Raw genomic sequence first — 16377 nt, 5'->3', positions numbered from 1 at the left:
ATTTGTGGTGCAGACTTCTTAGAAATCTAAAGGTAGTAGGAAGTTCATGAGTATTAGGTCAGATTTTATTTCTGCCGACTCCAAGACCATGTTCAAATTATTTAACTGAACTAGAACTCCTGTATCAAAAATTACTCAAAATAATTTTTGCCAAAAGAGGAGTTTCAAAACATCTTGGAGCTCCTTTGTGGTTCATTCACTTAAGTATCCAACTCTTGATTTCAGCTCAGGTCATGAATTGGTGGTTCATGAGATCGAGCCCTGCGTTGGGCTGTATGCTGACAACATAGAGCCTGCTTGGGATTCTCTCTTTCCCTCACTCTCTGCCCCTCCCCCATTCATGTGCTCACTCTCTCTCAAAATAAACATTTAAAAAATAAAACATCTAAAAATAGGCATTTATAATTAGATTTGACAGTGGATTGAGTTTCTTCTCTAATAATGTGTACCATAGCAAAATAATGATTTTGTTTCATCTCAACTTGAACATAGCCAGATATTTGCAGCTTTCTGCTGTACATTGCCAACATACTCCAGAAGGATTTGACTTGACTCTTGTCCAGAAAATATGTATGGTTGTGTATGTTACAGTATCATCAATACTCTGTATGTATTGATCCAGAATACAACTTAATATAACTTAAATTCCATAATAGCTACCTGTAGAATTTTGTGACACTACCATACATCAGCATAAAATAAGCATTTAAAGTATCTGAGGCATGCAATGCCTGGGTGACTCATTTGTGTAAGCCTCCAACTCTTGATTTCAGCTCAGGTCATGATCTCACAGTTTGTGGGATTGAGCCCCGAGTCAGGCTCAGTGCTGACAGCACGGAGCCTGCTTGGGATTCTCCCTCCCTCTCTCTCTCAAAATAAATAAGCTTTAAAGTATCTTAGGCATACCTGCACTTTTTAGGTAACTTAAGTGACAAATACGTGATGTTAACATCATAGTAAGGTTTTTTATTTTTTGCCTTTCCCCTACCATTAAAAAAAAAAATGTTCTTTTTCGTCTGTATTAATTTTTCCTGCCTTACATTTTTTAGTATTCTCAATAGAGTACCATTTCCTTCTTTCTTTGACAAATCTCAAGGCTTAAGCAACAGCTAAGCTACATAGAGTCAGTGTTTTTAAGTAGAATTTGTCAAATATATGTTTAAATCTGTTACTAGAGTAAAGGATTTTGTTTGAAATTTTCCTTCTGTGCTGTGACCCTCTAGTCATGGAGGCCACAAGGTTTTTGTTTTGTTTTCAATAAATACGTTAGGTTTCAAAATATTAGGCACAGGTATATAAATGCATAATGGAACAAGTCTTTTAACAGCATTTTTGTAAAAAGTTGAAAAGCTCTGACAATTTTAGGTACCCATTTGCACCAGTGGATTCCATTACAATTCCGTAAATTTTGATAAGAATTCTTTCATTTATCTAAAGAGAAGGATGTAGGAGTTTTTAAAAAGTTACATTTTTATATTTGATGGACAGAGACAAAAGAATTGAATCTTCGTATATTTGATTTCTTTTAATCTTTGTCTTTATTAATACTGTTGCCTTCTGCTTCTTCTTAATGGACTTGGTCATGAGAGCATGTGTGTCTTTAAGAGTTTAACAAAACTGACACAGGACCATATTTTTACGTTGCAGAGTATGTCACTGATCTTGGCAATTATAAGTACTGAATTTTCTGTTTCACAGCTGGGAAATCTCAACAAATAAAGGGTTTAATCAGAAGTAGAAACTGCGGCTGCCTGGGTTGCTCAGTTGGTTAAGAGTCCTACTCTTGATTTTGGCTCAGGGTCATGATCTCAAGGTTGTGAGATCGAGCCCTGCATTGGGCTCTGGGCTGGGTGTGAAGCCTGCTTAAGATTCTCTCTTCCTCTCTTGGGGCGCCTGGGGGCTCAGTTTGTTAAGCGTCTGACTTTGGCTCAAGTCATGATCTCACGGCTTGTGAGTTCGAGCCCCACGTCAGTCTCTGTGCTGACAGCTCAGAGCCTGGAGCCCACTTCAGATTCTGTGTCTCCTTCTGTCTGCCTCTCCCATGCTCATGCTCTGTCTTTCTCTGTCTCTCAATAATAAATAAAAGTTAAAAAAAAAAAAAAAAAGATTCTCTCTTCCTCTCTCAAAAAAAAAAAAAAGAAATAGAAACTCTATACCTTTGACCATAATATTTATTTATATCCCAAGTTTCTTAGTTCTTAGAAAAAAAAACTTGAACTTGAGGGCTAGTGGTGAAGAATATTCCTACTTTTATGCTGTTAATAACCCAGTTAATATTTTTCAAGTCCTGGGGCACCTGGGTGGCTCAATCATTGAGCATCTGACTGTGGCTCAGGTCATGATCTCACAGTTTGTGAATTCGAGCCCACATCTGGCTCTCTGCTGTCAGCACAGAGCCTACTTTGGATCCTCTCTCCCCCTCTCTGCCCCTCCTCCACTCACTTGCACACACTCTCTCTCAAAAATAAATACACATTTAAAAAAAATTTTTTTCAAGTCATAATTCCTGTGTCCTAAAGAATATCTAGTTGTTATTTTTGATATCATACTTAAAGGACTTAAAACAAATTAAAATGTATGTCCTAGGTATTAGAACTAGAACTAAAGACTTCATTTTAAAGCAAAGACACATATCTTATTAACTATTAAGTAAAATAAAGATCTGTTTTCTTAATTGAAAAACTCTTTTCAAAGAATAGAAGTAGGACAGAGAAAGGAAAGATGGATTGTGCTGAACATGGCAAGTGAATAACCAAGGATAGATAATGATTTAGAATTATTATATGGAAAGCACTCTGTTAAGTGTTTAAAAGTTGCGAGATTTTGTAAGACAATAATCCCTACCTTCAGGGAGCTTACAGCACATGGCAAGTATTACATTCTTTATATAAATAGATCAAAGTTTTTAGTCATTTGAAACTGCACTATTATTTAGCTCTTTTTTTTGAGATATTGTTCTTAAATCCCAAACTCCGAAATGAAATTGTATTTCACATCTAACAGTAGCTTTACTTGGGGCACCTGGCTGGCTCAGTCGGTATAGCATGTGACTTGATCTTGAGGTCATGAGTGCAAGCCCCATGTTGGGCATAGAGATTACTTTAAAAATGAATGAATGAATGAAGCAAACTTTGTTCAGATTTGAAGACATGGATTAGTTTACATTCAGTCTTGGTTTTGACTAATGCATGGTTGCAAATGAACACTTTTTTCCCTCATCTCAGTGTACTGAGTAGGTACCAGCACCCTTTTTGATCAGCTTCAAATATCTTACCATTACCAATTTGTAAGAACATCAATTTGAACAGTGTTCCAACAGAAATTCCTGATTTTTGTTTATTTTTCCATTCTTTCTTTTCTTTTTTTTTTTTTTTTTTTTAATGTTTATTTGTTTTTGAGAGAGCACAGCTCCATGCAAGTGAGCGGGGAAAGGGCAGAGAGAGAGGGAGACAGAGAATCCCAAGCAGGCTCTGCACTGTCAGTGTGAAGCCCCACGCAGGGCTCAAACTCAGGAATCCTGGGATCACAACCTGAGCTGAGATCAAGAGTTGGACGCTTAACTGACTGAGTCACCCACATGCCCCCCACCATTCTTTCTTAAATTGCCATAAAATGTTTGCAAGTATAAAAAGTTCTTCAATAGATAAAACTGCATTTTAACAATGAGCTAAGGTATTCACAAGGATTTATTTTTTGAGTTAGGATTGCTTCCAAAGGTGAGAAATAGATTCAGATTTCAGAAATTAAAAAGATTTTAGTTTGACTGCTAAACGAAATAATATTCAAATTTCAGTTGTAACTATTTAGGTTGGGTGTCAGAAGTTTAAATGCGTCTTTAAAGATTTTATCTTTGGGGGCGCCTGGGTGGCTCAGTCAGTTAAGCATCCGACTTCAGCTCAGGTCATGATCTCATGGTTTGTGAGTTTGAGCCCCACATCAGGCTCTGTGCTGATAGCTTAGAGCCTGCTTCAGATTCTGTGTCTCCCTCTTTCTCTGCCCCTCCCCCTGCTCATGCTCTGTCTCTCCCTGTCTCTCAAAAATAAATAAATGTTAAAAAAAAATTAAAAAATAAAAAAAAGATTTTATTTTTTTTAAATCTCTATACCAGCATGGGGCTCAAACCTATAACCGCAAGATCTAGAGTTACACATTCCATCAACTTAGCCAGCCAGGTGCCCCTTAAATGGGTCTTTATTTTTTTTATTTTCACATTTCATTTGTTCCTTATTCCTTATCCCCCTCACCCTTCACTCCTGACCTCCCCTCCCATCTTCACCCTTTCTACCCACAGTTTTGCAGTTTATTCATGAGTTTGTCTTTAACTGTGACAGTTACATTACAGGATGTGTATAGTCCTAGACATATAATGTCAGCTTTCAAGGATTGAAGCATTTGTCCTCAGAGTAGCTCAGAGTGGCTTATGTGAACTTTCACCTGACTCCTCGCTAAGACATACAAGGTTTAAAATAGGTTGTCCAGGGACGCCTGAGCAGCTCAGTCAATTGAGCGTCTGACTTTGGCTCAGGTCATGATCTCACAGTTCATGGGTTCGAGCCCCGTGTTAGCCTCTGTGCTGACAGCTCAGAGACTGGAGCCTGCTTCAGATTCTGTGTCTCCCTCTCTTTCTCCCTCCCCTGCTCATGCTCTCTCTCTGTCTCAAAAATAAATATAAACATTTAAAAAAATTTTTTTAAATAAAATAGGTTGTCCATCATCCCCCACCCCATCAGCCCCAAATCTGTCTTTTAAAACAGACAAACAAAAATGCATATAGTCAGCTTTGCTTAATAAAGCGTATATTAAGACTTTTGTAACAAAGACCTACCTTGTAGATGGAGAATACTGGATAATATATTCATCTTGACTTTTAGATCTTTATTACCATATTAGATGTTCTTCATTAAGCTATGAAAACTTGGTCTAGACTAGTGTTTTAAAAAGTTCATAGCTTCCCAAGAATACACTGTATTAGCCCACTTGGAGAAATACCGTGTTAAAAGATAATTTTGAAAAGGCACACACACAGGGGCACCTGGATGGCTCAGTCTGTTGAGCATCCAACTTTGGCTCAGGTTGTGATCTCATGGTTCTTGAGTTCGACCTCTACATCTGTCATACTCTGCTGACAGTTCATGATTTTGGCTTGGGTGGTGGTCTCGTTGGTGAGATCCAGCCCCAAGTCGGGCTCTGCGGTGGCAGTACAGAGTCTGCTTGGGTTTCTCACTCTCTCTCTCTCTCTCTCTCTCCCTCCCCCTCTCTCCCTCTGCCTTTTTCCCGCTCCCGCACACACAGGTGCCCTCTCTCTCAAATAAAAATTAAAAAAATAAAAAGGCACACACACAAGCACAAAAACCATATGTTCATACCCTGTTATGAGATGGTCATCCAAAAGTTCCAGAATGTATTTCTATTAGATTTTTCTTTTTAGTTAATCAACAAAACTATACAAAGTTAGCGAATACTTGTAAAGATTTCACATATACTGAAGAATATCTCTGTGGGCCCAAGGTTAAGAAACCAGCATAAAGTCTAGGGGAGATACCTTGAGTATATTTTTAGTGGATCTGTCAAAATATGGGAGAGAAAGCTGATAAGGGGTCAACCTAGCAGACCACCATATAGGAATCACATCCTTGAAAGGTGAAAGATGAAATGAAGAATACCTAGGAGTTTTGAAAGCAAAATCAACATTCCAAGGATGGTAACAAGTATTCTCACAAAAACTACATGGATTCATCTGGTAAATAAAGCAACTGATAAATCTAAGATAGGTAATAAGCCAGGTATAAAGAAGATAGCCAGGAAGGTTAGGGGCTTTACTGAAAAACAGAGTTTTGGTTATATACACAAAATATTTAGAAATGCAGGTATGCCACTAATGTATAGAATGACATATTTGCATATATAATGAGGAAAAATCAGTAATACATATACCTATCAGCATGTGTTAACTACAGAAATTTGGAAAAGTTACTCAGGTAAAAAGACACTTCCATCCATCTGGATTTTAAGGAAATATTGCTACCTTCACAAAACAGTCAGTTTTGTGGTTACTTTTAAACTGGCAGGAATTGGAGGGCATGTGGTAGGGTAGATTATGACCAGCATAAATTTTACTTTTAAGCTAGCAACGTGTAAGCAACTAGTAGAAAGAACTTGGCTTGGCCCTAAGCAAGAGAAGCAGGTAAGGCTTCTTTCTTGCATATTCCCAGTTGCCCTTTTGCCACTACACACACCACCACCCCCCCACCTCAAAGCTGGGCCCCTAAATTCTAAACAGTCTTCTTCACACTATAACTATGACTTTTTCTGACCTGTTTTAACTTTTGCCTCTTGATGATTGTAAGTCAACGTAAGAAATAAATTTCTTGTGGAAATATTTAAGTAATTTATGAAAGGAAACATAATTAGTAGGAAAGGTACTTTCCATCAAACACCTGTCTCCACCTACCATTAGGTCAACTCTAAGAATGATAATTCAGTACTGTGTCTGTGCTATTAAAATCATACATTTCTTACTGCTTTCCATCCACCTAACAAAAGGAAAGAGGTCAGTTAGAAAGGGTGTTTTGTATGTGTTCCAATTCTGTGTCATGATTACTAATTGCTCTTTTTGTCTAAAGAGTTGAAAATGATATGAAATAATGCTCTAGAAAATTCCAAATGAGGAACTTTATAGTAAAGAAAGAACTAGAGGTCAAGAATGGATATAACATGCTGAGCTTGAAGTAACGGGGAGGAGAAAAAAATAAATGTCATTTTTTAAGGCATATCCATATTATAGAGTTAAATTGAGTTTATATTAGTAACTTTTTTTTAATGCTTTTTTCTTTTAATGTTTATTTATTTTTGAGACAGAGACAGAGCATGAACGGGGGAGGAGCAGAGAGAGAGAGAGAGACACAGAATCCAAAGCAGGCTCCAGGCTCTGAGCTGTCAGCACAGAGCCCGACGCAGGGCTCAAACTGACAGACCATGAGATCGTGACCTGAGCCAAAGTCGGACGCTTAACCGACTGAGCCACCCAGGCGCCCCTATATTAGTAATTCTTAACCAGTAATGGGATCAGGGGTGACATTTTTATTATTAAAATCAGCCAGGGTTTAAAAAGGTTAGGAAACAGTGACCATTAATTTGAATAATTTGGATTGAGCCTTGATTGGTTAGGATTTTAATGCGTTTCTTTTTTTTTTTTTTTTTTTTTTTAATGTTTATTAGAGCATGAGCGGGGGAGGGGCAGAGAGAGAGGGAGACACAGAATCCGAAGCAGGCTCCAGGCTCCAAGCTGTCAGCACAGAGCCTGACGCGGGGCTCAGACTCACAGACCTTGAGATCGTGACCTGAGCCGAAGTCAGATGCTCAACCAACTGAGCCACCCAGGCGCCCCTTAATGCATTTCTTATGGGAAAAAAAGATGGGGTTCCTGAGCAAATTAATGGTCTCAACAAGACAGGGCAATAAACAGATATAACCCCACCCCAAAACAGGCAATTTTATCAGCATTCCTTTTTAATATATACGTAAATGATCATCCATTCATAAAAAACAAGCAGAACCATGTATAGTTGGCAACACTTTGTTACTCATGGATTACCAACCAAAAGTAATTTTTTTAATTTTGGAAAAAAAATGTTTAATGTTTGTTTATTTTTGAGAGAGACAGACAGAGTGCAAGTGGGGATGGGCAGAGAGAGAAAGGGAGACACAGAAGCCAAAGCAGGCTTCAGGCTCTGAACTGTCAGCACAGAGCAGGACAGATGCAGGCAGGGCTCGAACTCACGAACCATGAGATCATGACCTGAGCCAAAGTTGGGTGCTCAACCGACTGAGCCACCCAGACGCCCCCAAAAGCAATTTTTTAATTAAAAAAATGCTATTTGTTCTTCTACTAATTTAAGTACATACTTATTCTGAATTAGTGAGATTTTATGATTTTCTGACTTAAAAGATTTTAGAGAAGAAGATTCTCATTGTTCTCATTTCTCTCTCAATTTTGAAGTAGCTGTTAAAACTGTATTCACTTAATTTTCTTCCTCATTTAAAATTAATCACTGTGACTCCCACCTTTTCACCACAACAAAAAACTTAGCTCCAGATAAACTTAACACTGGATTTGAGGGACTAGACCATGCTAACACCAGATTCCAACCAAGTTCATTTAATTTGAATTGGCACAATCCTTTATACACATAAGACTTATTAAACATATTTATTTGGGTTTAACTTAAGAGTTTTCCTTCCTGCCTTTTATCTAATAAACTATTTTTCATCTCTTTCCCAAGGTTTTCAAACAACTGGAAATTTATGAATACTTCACATTTTCATTTGATTTTGAAGATTGTAAATTTAGAATTAAAAATGTTTTTTACATTTAAAAATAGAACACTTGCAGTGAATTTAACATGTGCAAACAAAGAAAAACATTTGATTTTGTTGGTAATTCAGTAAGATAACTAATGTGTACTTCAAAAATGCAGGTAATATTAAAATTTTACAGTGTGCACTCTCATAGCCCCAGGTCTTTGAATCTTCTAAAAATAAAATTGCTATCTAAGAACTTTTTTTCCTTCATAGCCCAATACAAATTTTAAATGATAACGTTGTCGAACAGAAATGAAGGCATATTTAATGTTTTGTCCATCTCTGGGGCCTAACTACCTTTTAATAGAAAATAGACTGTATTTATTCATAGCTTGTTATATGTCTAATTTACCATCACGTTTTTTAAAATTTCTCCTTTGTAGTAAATGGAAAACTTGGGGGAGTAGTCAAGAGTAACCTAGGTTCAGGCTGTGTCCTCTTCTAGCTAAACTCCTTTAGGTCCTGTTAATGAGACTTTAGGTCCTATTGATGAGATTGCTCACTTGCATTTAAAGGTTGGCTCATATTAGTTGCTATTCCTTTATATGTATCTTTTCTTTCCAACTACACTTTTGGACTTTATAGCTGGGACCCTCCTTTTGCCTTTTATTTTGCCATGTATTCACTTAACTCTTAATGTAGCACTCTGCATCATCGTAAATAATAAATACTGATTGACTGAAAGAGATAGGAGAGAGGAAAGAAAGCAATGAAGAAAAATAGAGCAAATTTACTCTAGTAGTACATGTATTCTGATCTGATTTAATACTTCATGATTTTGATAATGTACTGACTTCTATGGAAATAGCTTTATGTCCTCTAAATCAGTTTATCAGTGATTTACTTGAAAATTAATGAAAATTTTTTACGTTTCTTTGAGAAAAATGCTTTCCTCTTACAACTTTTTCTTGGCTAATCTTATAAACAAACGTTTTAGATGTCTCATTTTTACTTGAAATCTACTGTTAACACAGTTGGTCACCCCTTGATTGCATCTGAGGATATATCCTGTCTTTAGTTTTCTGAAGAGTTCTCTGATTTCTAACCCATATTTCTATAGATAAGACTTATTTTAGCATCAAATCTGTTGGCTTGAACTACAGTTACTGATTGTGCAAGGTGAACACCTTTGTCCTCTACTATGATTTGTAACCAGGGAAAATGTCCTAGATGAGAACCAGCAATAAGAATCCTTTATAGTTCTGCAGATGGTCCTGCTTTCTTAATAAGGCTATCACTTAGTCATCATCATTATTATTTGTGTTAATAAATCAGTTTTCTCATTATATACTTTCACAATTTAGAAAGCTAAGAATGATCCCAAAGACACAAAGTCTGAATAAGTAATAGAATCCTCATATTAGGACTATTTTGTACAGTATAAACACTGCATGTAGGAACTTCTTTTGGCATGTGATTTTAGAAGATCATGGATATTAACATAAACCACTTTTGCTTTTTATTGAGTTTTTTGCTGATGTATGATTTGCACTTGCTTTTCATCTTAATTGTGCAATAATTTTAATTGTATTCTATTTGTGTTGTGCAAAGTACTTTAAAATATACTTCTGAACTGAATGTCCTTTGCCAGTAACAGGGGGTATCACAGAAGAACAGTTTCAGACACATCAACAGCAGTTAGTTCAAATGCAAAGGCAGCAGCTTGCTCAGCTTCAGCAGAAACAGCAATCTCAGCATTCCTCGCAACAGACGCACCCAAAAGCACAGGTGAACCTGTCTTTTAATCGTGGTTGTTTCTTTTTTCTTCTTTAATTACATAGTTTTGTACAATTTTGTCAAGTCAAAGATAACCTTGATAAACTAATGTATATTTAATGAGGAGAATACTAGAGTCAAATATGGTATTTGTAATTTAGGAAAGAAACCACATTGTTTTAGAGGGGTATTGAGAATTTGTGGAAGGAATTAGATACTCTTAGAATTATCATCCCCACCCCTACTCTGCCTCCAAAACTTTTTTCCCCCAATCTTAACCCCTTCCTAAACTGTGTTTTTAAGTGCCATTTGGGTGTGCCCCATGACTTAGGAGGTAATTTTCTTGAATTGTCCACTAAATCCAAACAACATAATCCCTTGCCTCTTTGAATCACATTTCCCTGAAGAAAAAAATTGCCACTAGGTGACGTTTTCCATTGGCACCATTAGACGAATATGCTAGGGGTTAAGAACAAAAATACTTTATAAAATTGCAATTGCCGGAAGAAAGAAACCCTGCAAATACCTTGATATGAGCCCTATAACACTTATTTTGAAGTTGTGGCATCCAAAACTGTATGAGAATAAATTTCTGTTGTTAAGCCACTAAAAATAAAAGTGTAATTGAAAAGTTTGTTTGAAATTTGAGCCATCTGAAAGAAATAAATCTAATACTTTAGGTCTTAAGTTTTGTTACTTCATAATTCCAAAAGTAACTCTGAAGTAATAACTGAGGTTAACTCAATCTTTGTTGTATTCTGTGAGCTCTCAGGCCAGCGTCTGCTGATGGTAGGTCAGTTCATTCTCAGAGGGTCACTAAATACACTGACCTTGGAAATCCTGAATCCAGCAACATGAAAATCTCAGTGACACCAGGAGCCCTCAGCACTCCTCTAGCATCCGGGTGGATTTGGGACTAGCCTGCATTCTGGAGCTATTGGGTGACCTGTTTCATGCAGAATCAAGAGGAATGGCCATTAAACTTGCCTTTGTTTGCTTTTTCTGAATCTCTCGGGTAACTAGCCTACTTGCGAGGTTAGTTAGGCAAGACATGTTTTTACATTGTGACAAAAAGGATGGTTAAATTTCATTTTGTCCCTAGTATCTAGATTGTCAAGTATTTTTAAAGGCATTCTTTAACACTTATTGGAAAAATTAATAGAGCATAAAAGGTTTGAGGTTTTTTAATCCCCTAGTTCTTTCTCAGAAATAGTTGCTTCCCAATTTTTAGTCACTCCCTGCTTAAAAATGCCAAAAATAGTCTGTGGAGTCTTGGATCTCTTAATCTTAGCACTTACACCTGTTCAAGATGAAAAAGGAAACCACCTTTTGGGTTTGCCCATTTCTTAATATTCACATTCATGAAATCACATTTGAAAAATTGAGAGTTTAATTTTGTTCATTTTATAGGGCTCAAGCACCTCTGACTGTATGTCTAAAACACTTGACTCAGCCAGCGCCCACTTTGCTGCATCTGCAGTAGTCAGTGCACCTGTTCCAAGTCGCAGTGAGGTAGCCAAGGAACAGAACACTGGCCACAACAACATAAACGGTGTTGTCCAGCCTTCAGGTAAGCCTGTGGTTTCATGCGATACTTACTAGCTCAAGGTTGTAACTTACTGATTGGAGATACGGTGTTTGTTTTAAATACAAGGGGAAAAAATCGTACAAGTCAGGACTCCAGAATTTCTGAGGATAGGTGTGGCGGAATAGCTGCATATTTTCTGGAAATCACGTAGAGCCTGCTCCCTGTTTCCTCCTGCTCCCACTAGATACCTTCCTGTGTAACTCTCCACCCTGCCTGGTTTTATCCACATACTGTCAGTTGCCTCACATCTTAGGAAACATACTGAGCTAATCGCTAACCATCACACTGGAATTATCCGTGCATTGGTAGGCAAAATATAATCCAGGTTGGTCTGTCAGTAAGTTTGAAATTGGGTTTACCTTCCCACTGGCACATACTCATGGGACTGCTTTCTCTGACTCCTCCTCTTGAAATACAGTATTACTCTGAAACCTTGTCTGCTTCTTACCACCCTGAGTCCTCAAAGACTTGCTGTTCCTATCAGCCTTCAGCTACTACTCAGACCCTAGGGTTTTTCCACTTGCTTTTAGATACACCCATGATCCTGATTACCCCACCTTACTGATTCCTTGCATGCGTGAATTATGATGGAATCCGACTGTCATTTCCACATGGTCTCAACCTCCAGAGAGGACCTCTCTGCCCTGTTGTTTCCTACTTTCCAAATGTAGACTTTTATGCAGGCTAGTAGAAAAATGTGTCTTTGGCTTGTAACAGGTAAGTATGTTGTGATCAGGAACTCTCTTTGGAGAGGCCATTATGTGGAAAGTTAATTTGGTATGTAATTAGAATACAAATGTTTGCACAGATTTTTATTAAACTCTGATTTTCTGAGAGTTTAATTAATGTCTCATGATACGAATTAAATGATGTTATTTTTCTCCTTCAGGAACCTCTAAAACGTTATACTCCACCAATATGGCTTTATCATCCAGCCCAGGGATTTCAGCTGTACAACTTGTAAGGACAGTTGGCCACACCACTACAAACCACTTAATCCCAGCATTGTGCACAAGCAGTCCTCAAACACTTCCCATGAACAATTCCTGCCTGACAAATGCAGTGCACCTCAATAACGTCAGTGTTGTTTCTCCAGTCAATGTGCATATCAATACACGGACTTCAGCACCATCGCCAACAGCCTTAAAACTTGCCACGGTTGCTGCCAGTATGGACAGAGTGCCAAAGGTTACTCCCAGCAGTGCCATCAGCAGCATAGCAAGGTGTGTGTGTGTGTGTGTGTGTGTGTGTATTTCTGGTACCATCCTGTCCCTTTCTGCTGGCTGTCCTATGGGAGGAAAAAGACATTTTTTACTGCAATAGATGTCTATTGATTGACTTGCTTTTAACACATACTGAGTTCTACTCAGGGTAAAGCTCTGTGACTTAGATTATTTGTTTGAGGTCAATAGTGGGATGTTTACATGCCAACCAGAAGCATAAAAAACAAGGGGGGAAAGCACATCAAATTGGGAACCATCAAGCCCAAAAAATAAATCAAAGGATATTTTAGAAGCTTGAGTCTTCTACTGTTTTTTTGTAGCTTAGACAGTTGGGGAGGTTAGAGTTGTTACTGATTCCCATGCCAGAGCTTTAATTTTCAAATCAAAATTTGTGTTTTCTTCAACATTATAAAAAGAAAGTAAATTATTCTATGTATATATTAAAATTGAGACTCTTCTGGGATTAGCTAAATCTGTGATCATGTATTTCAGGGTATGTTTTTATATTTCTTTGATACTAGTACATGAGAGCAACAAATCAGAAAAAAACTTGACGTGCATGAGTTAATAACTTACTGCATGACCTTAAACCTATAAAATTAAACTGTAGTGGAAAGTAATCTAAGTACTGTTGTGCTTCTGATGATTATTCTTTTTTTTTAATTTTTTTTTAATGTTTATTTTTGAGACAGAGACAGAACGTGAACGGGGGAGGGTCAGAGAGAGGGAGACACAGAATCTGAAGCAGGCTCCAGGCTCTGAGCTGTCAGCACAGAGCCCAACGTGGGGCTTGAACTCACAGACCGTGAGATCATGACCTGAGCCGAAGTCGGACGCTCAACCGACTGAGCCACCCAGGCACCCCTGATGATTATTCTTTTTGAGCATCATATGCTTCATCTATTGTAAAAAACTTGGATTGTCCTGTGTTACATATTTTCATAAGTAGTTTATCATTGGCTTCCCCCGAAATACTATGTTAAATTACTGTGTTTCCTAAGTAAACAATTGTAATCAAGTAATTAGGAAATAATAGAATTTCTTAGATACACAAAACTTTTCCTCATTCCTGTATAGCAATTGTAAAAGTAGGAAATGTTCTTGTGAAGTACATGTTTAGTTGTAGTTACGTAAAACCGTATCTGTAAATACTGAGTGATAATATCATATTCTGGAGAGTATTAATGTTTATTTTACTCTTTGCCTTATTTTAGAGAGAACCATGAACCAGAAAGATTGGGTTTAAATGGAATAGCAGAGACAACAGTAGCTATGGAAGTGACATAACCTAAAATGTGTGGCTTTGACCTGTGCTGATGGTGTGCAGTCATTCATATTCCAGCTGAATGCAAAAGGCGACACTCTGTGGATCACAGAGCGTAACAATGGACCTAAATGGACTACAGTATATCGGATATGAAATCGATATATGATGTATATTTTGTAAAATTGGGAAAATCACTACCTTGTAAAATAGTTTATTTGTATCATCAATATTATTTCTGTTACTTGAATAGTAGATATTCATCATCATGCTTTTGCACTTGAATTTGCAACTGAATGGATTTTAAAAAATAATTCTTTAATGGGATCATGAGCATGAAATGGGATCCTGCATCACTTGTTTTAACTATTTATTTTGCCATGTTTACATTTTGTATCTTGTAAAAATAAATCCAACTTTGTGTCTAAAAAGTTAAAGATTCATAGCTAGGAAATGAAATTCTTGTAATTTTTTTCTAAAGAAACTGTAAAGTTTTCACTTGGTTCATTTTGTTTCACAATTTGACTAGATGGACTTTTTGGTAAATACTAGTGGCATTTCACTGTCAAATATGAAGTTCAAGGCAAAATAGTATTTTCTATTACTGTGCAGGGGAAAGGGATGGATCGATACATGCAAATTTAATGTAGTAACTCACTTTTCCATATATTTTGAATGTATATTTCTATTTATAATACCAGTTTATAAAAAATAATTACACAGGAAAAACGGACTAGGAAAAATTATGCATCTAGCACATTTAAACTGTGCAGATAAGAAAATTTTTCAAGGATTACATTTTATCTGAAGACTGCATATTTTAACTGGCTTTAAAACTGTAACACACCACATAAAGGATATTTTACCAGGTATGTATTGCATCATATCATTGCAATAATTATTGGAAGTCTAGATATCGAGCCATCCCAGGTGTTGGGAGGGGGGGAGGGTTGTGGCAAGACTGTCTTTTCAATTTTGGAGAGTTTTCCTGTGGCTACAAGGCAAGTAACGGGTTGGAAAAAGTCTGACTGTAAGCGTTGGACACCTTCATAGTGTAGTGTTTTAGTGACTTTTTTTATACGGTTCTTGTAAATTAGATACGTGTAGTGGTGTTTCAGAATGTTTGTTTATGCACTAGTTCAGACAACTTTCCCTGTTACTTGTTCTTGATAAGTGAAAACTGCAGGGAAATAAAAATACATATCAAAACATGGACATGCTGCATATGTGTTTATTTCACAATGTGCACACAGCGTAAGTGAGAATTTAAGGGAGACGATAGCACTTAACAGCACTTTTCATTTTCACAGTGCTTTCCAAGCATTAATGAAAAGATTTGTAAGAAGCTCATCTGTGGGCACTATTGGGTTTCAGATAATCCAATATAAACTACCTTTGATATGAAAAGTTCTTAAAATAGTTTACGGAATGTAAGTAATTTGCAGTATAACATTCACTGAAATCTCATAAATGAGCCTCATTTTATAAATAAAAGTTTAGAGTAGAATTATATTGCAAGGGGGTTTTGTCAAGTAAGTACCAGGAAATGTAAATATTTTTAATGAATATGATTAAAACCATTTCAAACTTACATAATTTTATACTTTACATTTTTTATATCTGCAGTCCTGAAAGTTGTAAAATTGATATGTCAGTTGAATTAATGGGCCAAGATTTCTGCTGAGAGTGGTTTTTATTCAGGTCCTAAATGTGTAAAGCAATTTATGGTCAAAACCACAGAGAAAAATAAATTTAATTTCTTCATCGGTTGTGACCTGATAGGATCCATGCTCGTTTCTGCCATACTACCTCTGGAGTTAACTCATTGCTGATGATATAAAGGAAATAATTTTGATTTGATATGTATTATGACTGTGTTCATTCTGCTTATAGTGATGTATCTCCTTGCTATTAAGAACTTAACTTTAGTGCCAATTTTGGAGAAAGCTTTTTTTTCCATTTTACTAAGTAAAGCATGAAGTGAACTTGCCTTATGTGATATACATGTTATAAATAATTTAAGTAAAACAAAAGAACTATCCATTTGTACAGTTTCTGGAGATGTGGCAAACCCAGACCTTATCAAAAACTGGTGACCAATTTATTTGTTCCTTTCGAAGTAAAATAGAAAACTAAGTCCTTCCTTATTTTGGTGGTTGTAACTGTCTCACAGATGGCATTTCAGTTACTTGCACACACATTTTTCCAGTGCTTTTCAAAACCTT

General features: G+C 36.7%; 1 protein-coding gene across 3 annotated transcripts in view; it reads left to right on the top strand.

Moving 5' to 3' along the window:
- EPC2 (enhancer of polycomb homolog 2) overlaps window positions 1–16142 on the top strand; it is a 121448-nt gene extending 105306 nt beyond the window's left edge. For 2 of the 3 annotated variants that reach the window (XM_019455670.2, XM_019455689.2), the window contains 4 exons: window positions 9953–10089; window positions 11488–11647; window positions 12555–12888; window positions 14103–15365. In XM_019455670.2, coding sequence (XP_019311215.1) covers window positions 9953–10089; window positions 11488–11647; window positions 12555–12888; window positions 14103–14175 — 704 coding nt within the window. In that variant the 3' untranslated portion in view covers window positions 14176–15365. Of the gene's footprint in view, window positions 1–9952; window positions 10090–11487; window positions 11648–12554; window positions 12889–14102 lie in introns of all 3 variants that reach the window. The other variant, XM_019455681.2, reaches the window with a different exon arrangement.
- The last annotated feature ends 235 nt before the right edge of the window (window positions 16143–16377 follow it).

Source organism: Panthera pardus, unplaced genomic scaffold (assembly GCF_024362965.1).
Source record: "Panthera pardus isolate Hobbes unplaced genomic scaffold, ASM2436296v1 HiC_scaffold_10, whole genome shotgun sequence".
In the NCBI taxonomy this organism is placed as follows: domain Eukaryota; kingdom Metazoa; phylum Chordata; class Mammalia; order Carnivora; family Felidae; genus Panthera; species Panthera pardus.
This window is presented reverse-complemented; position numbering and strand designations above follow the sequence as displayed.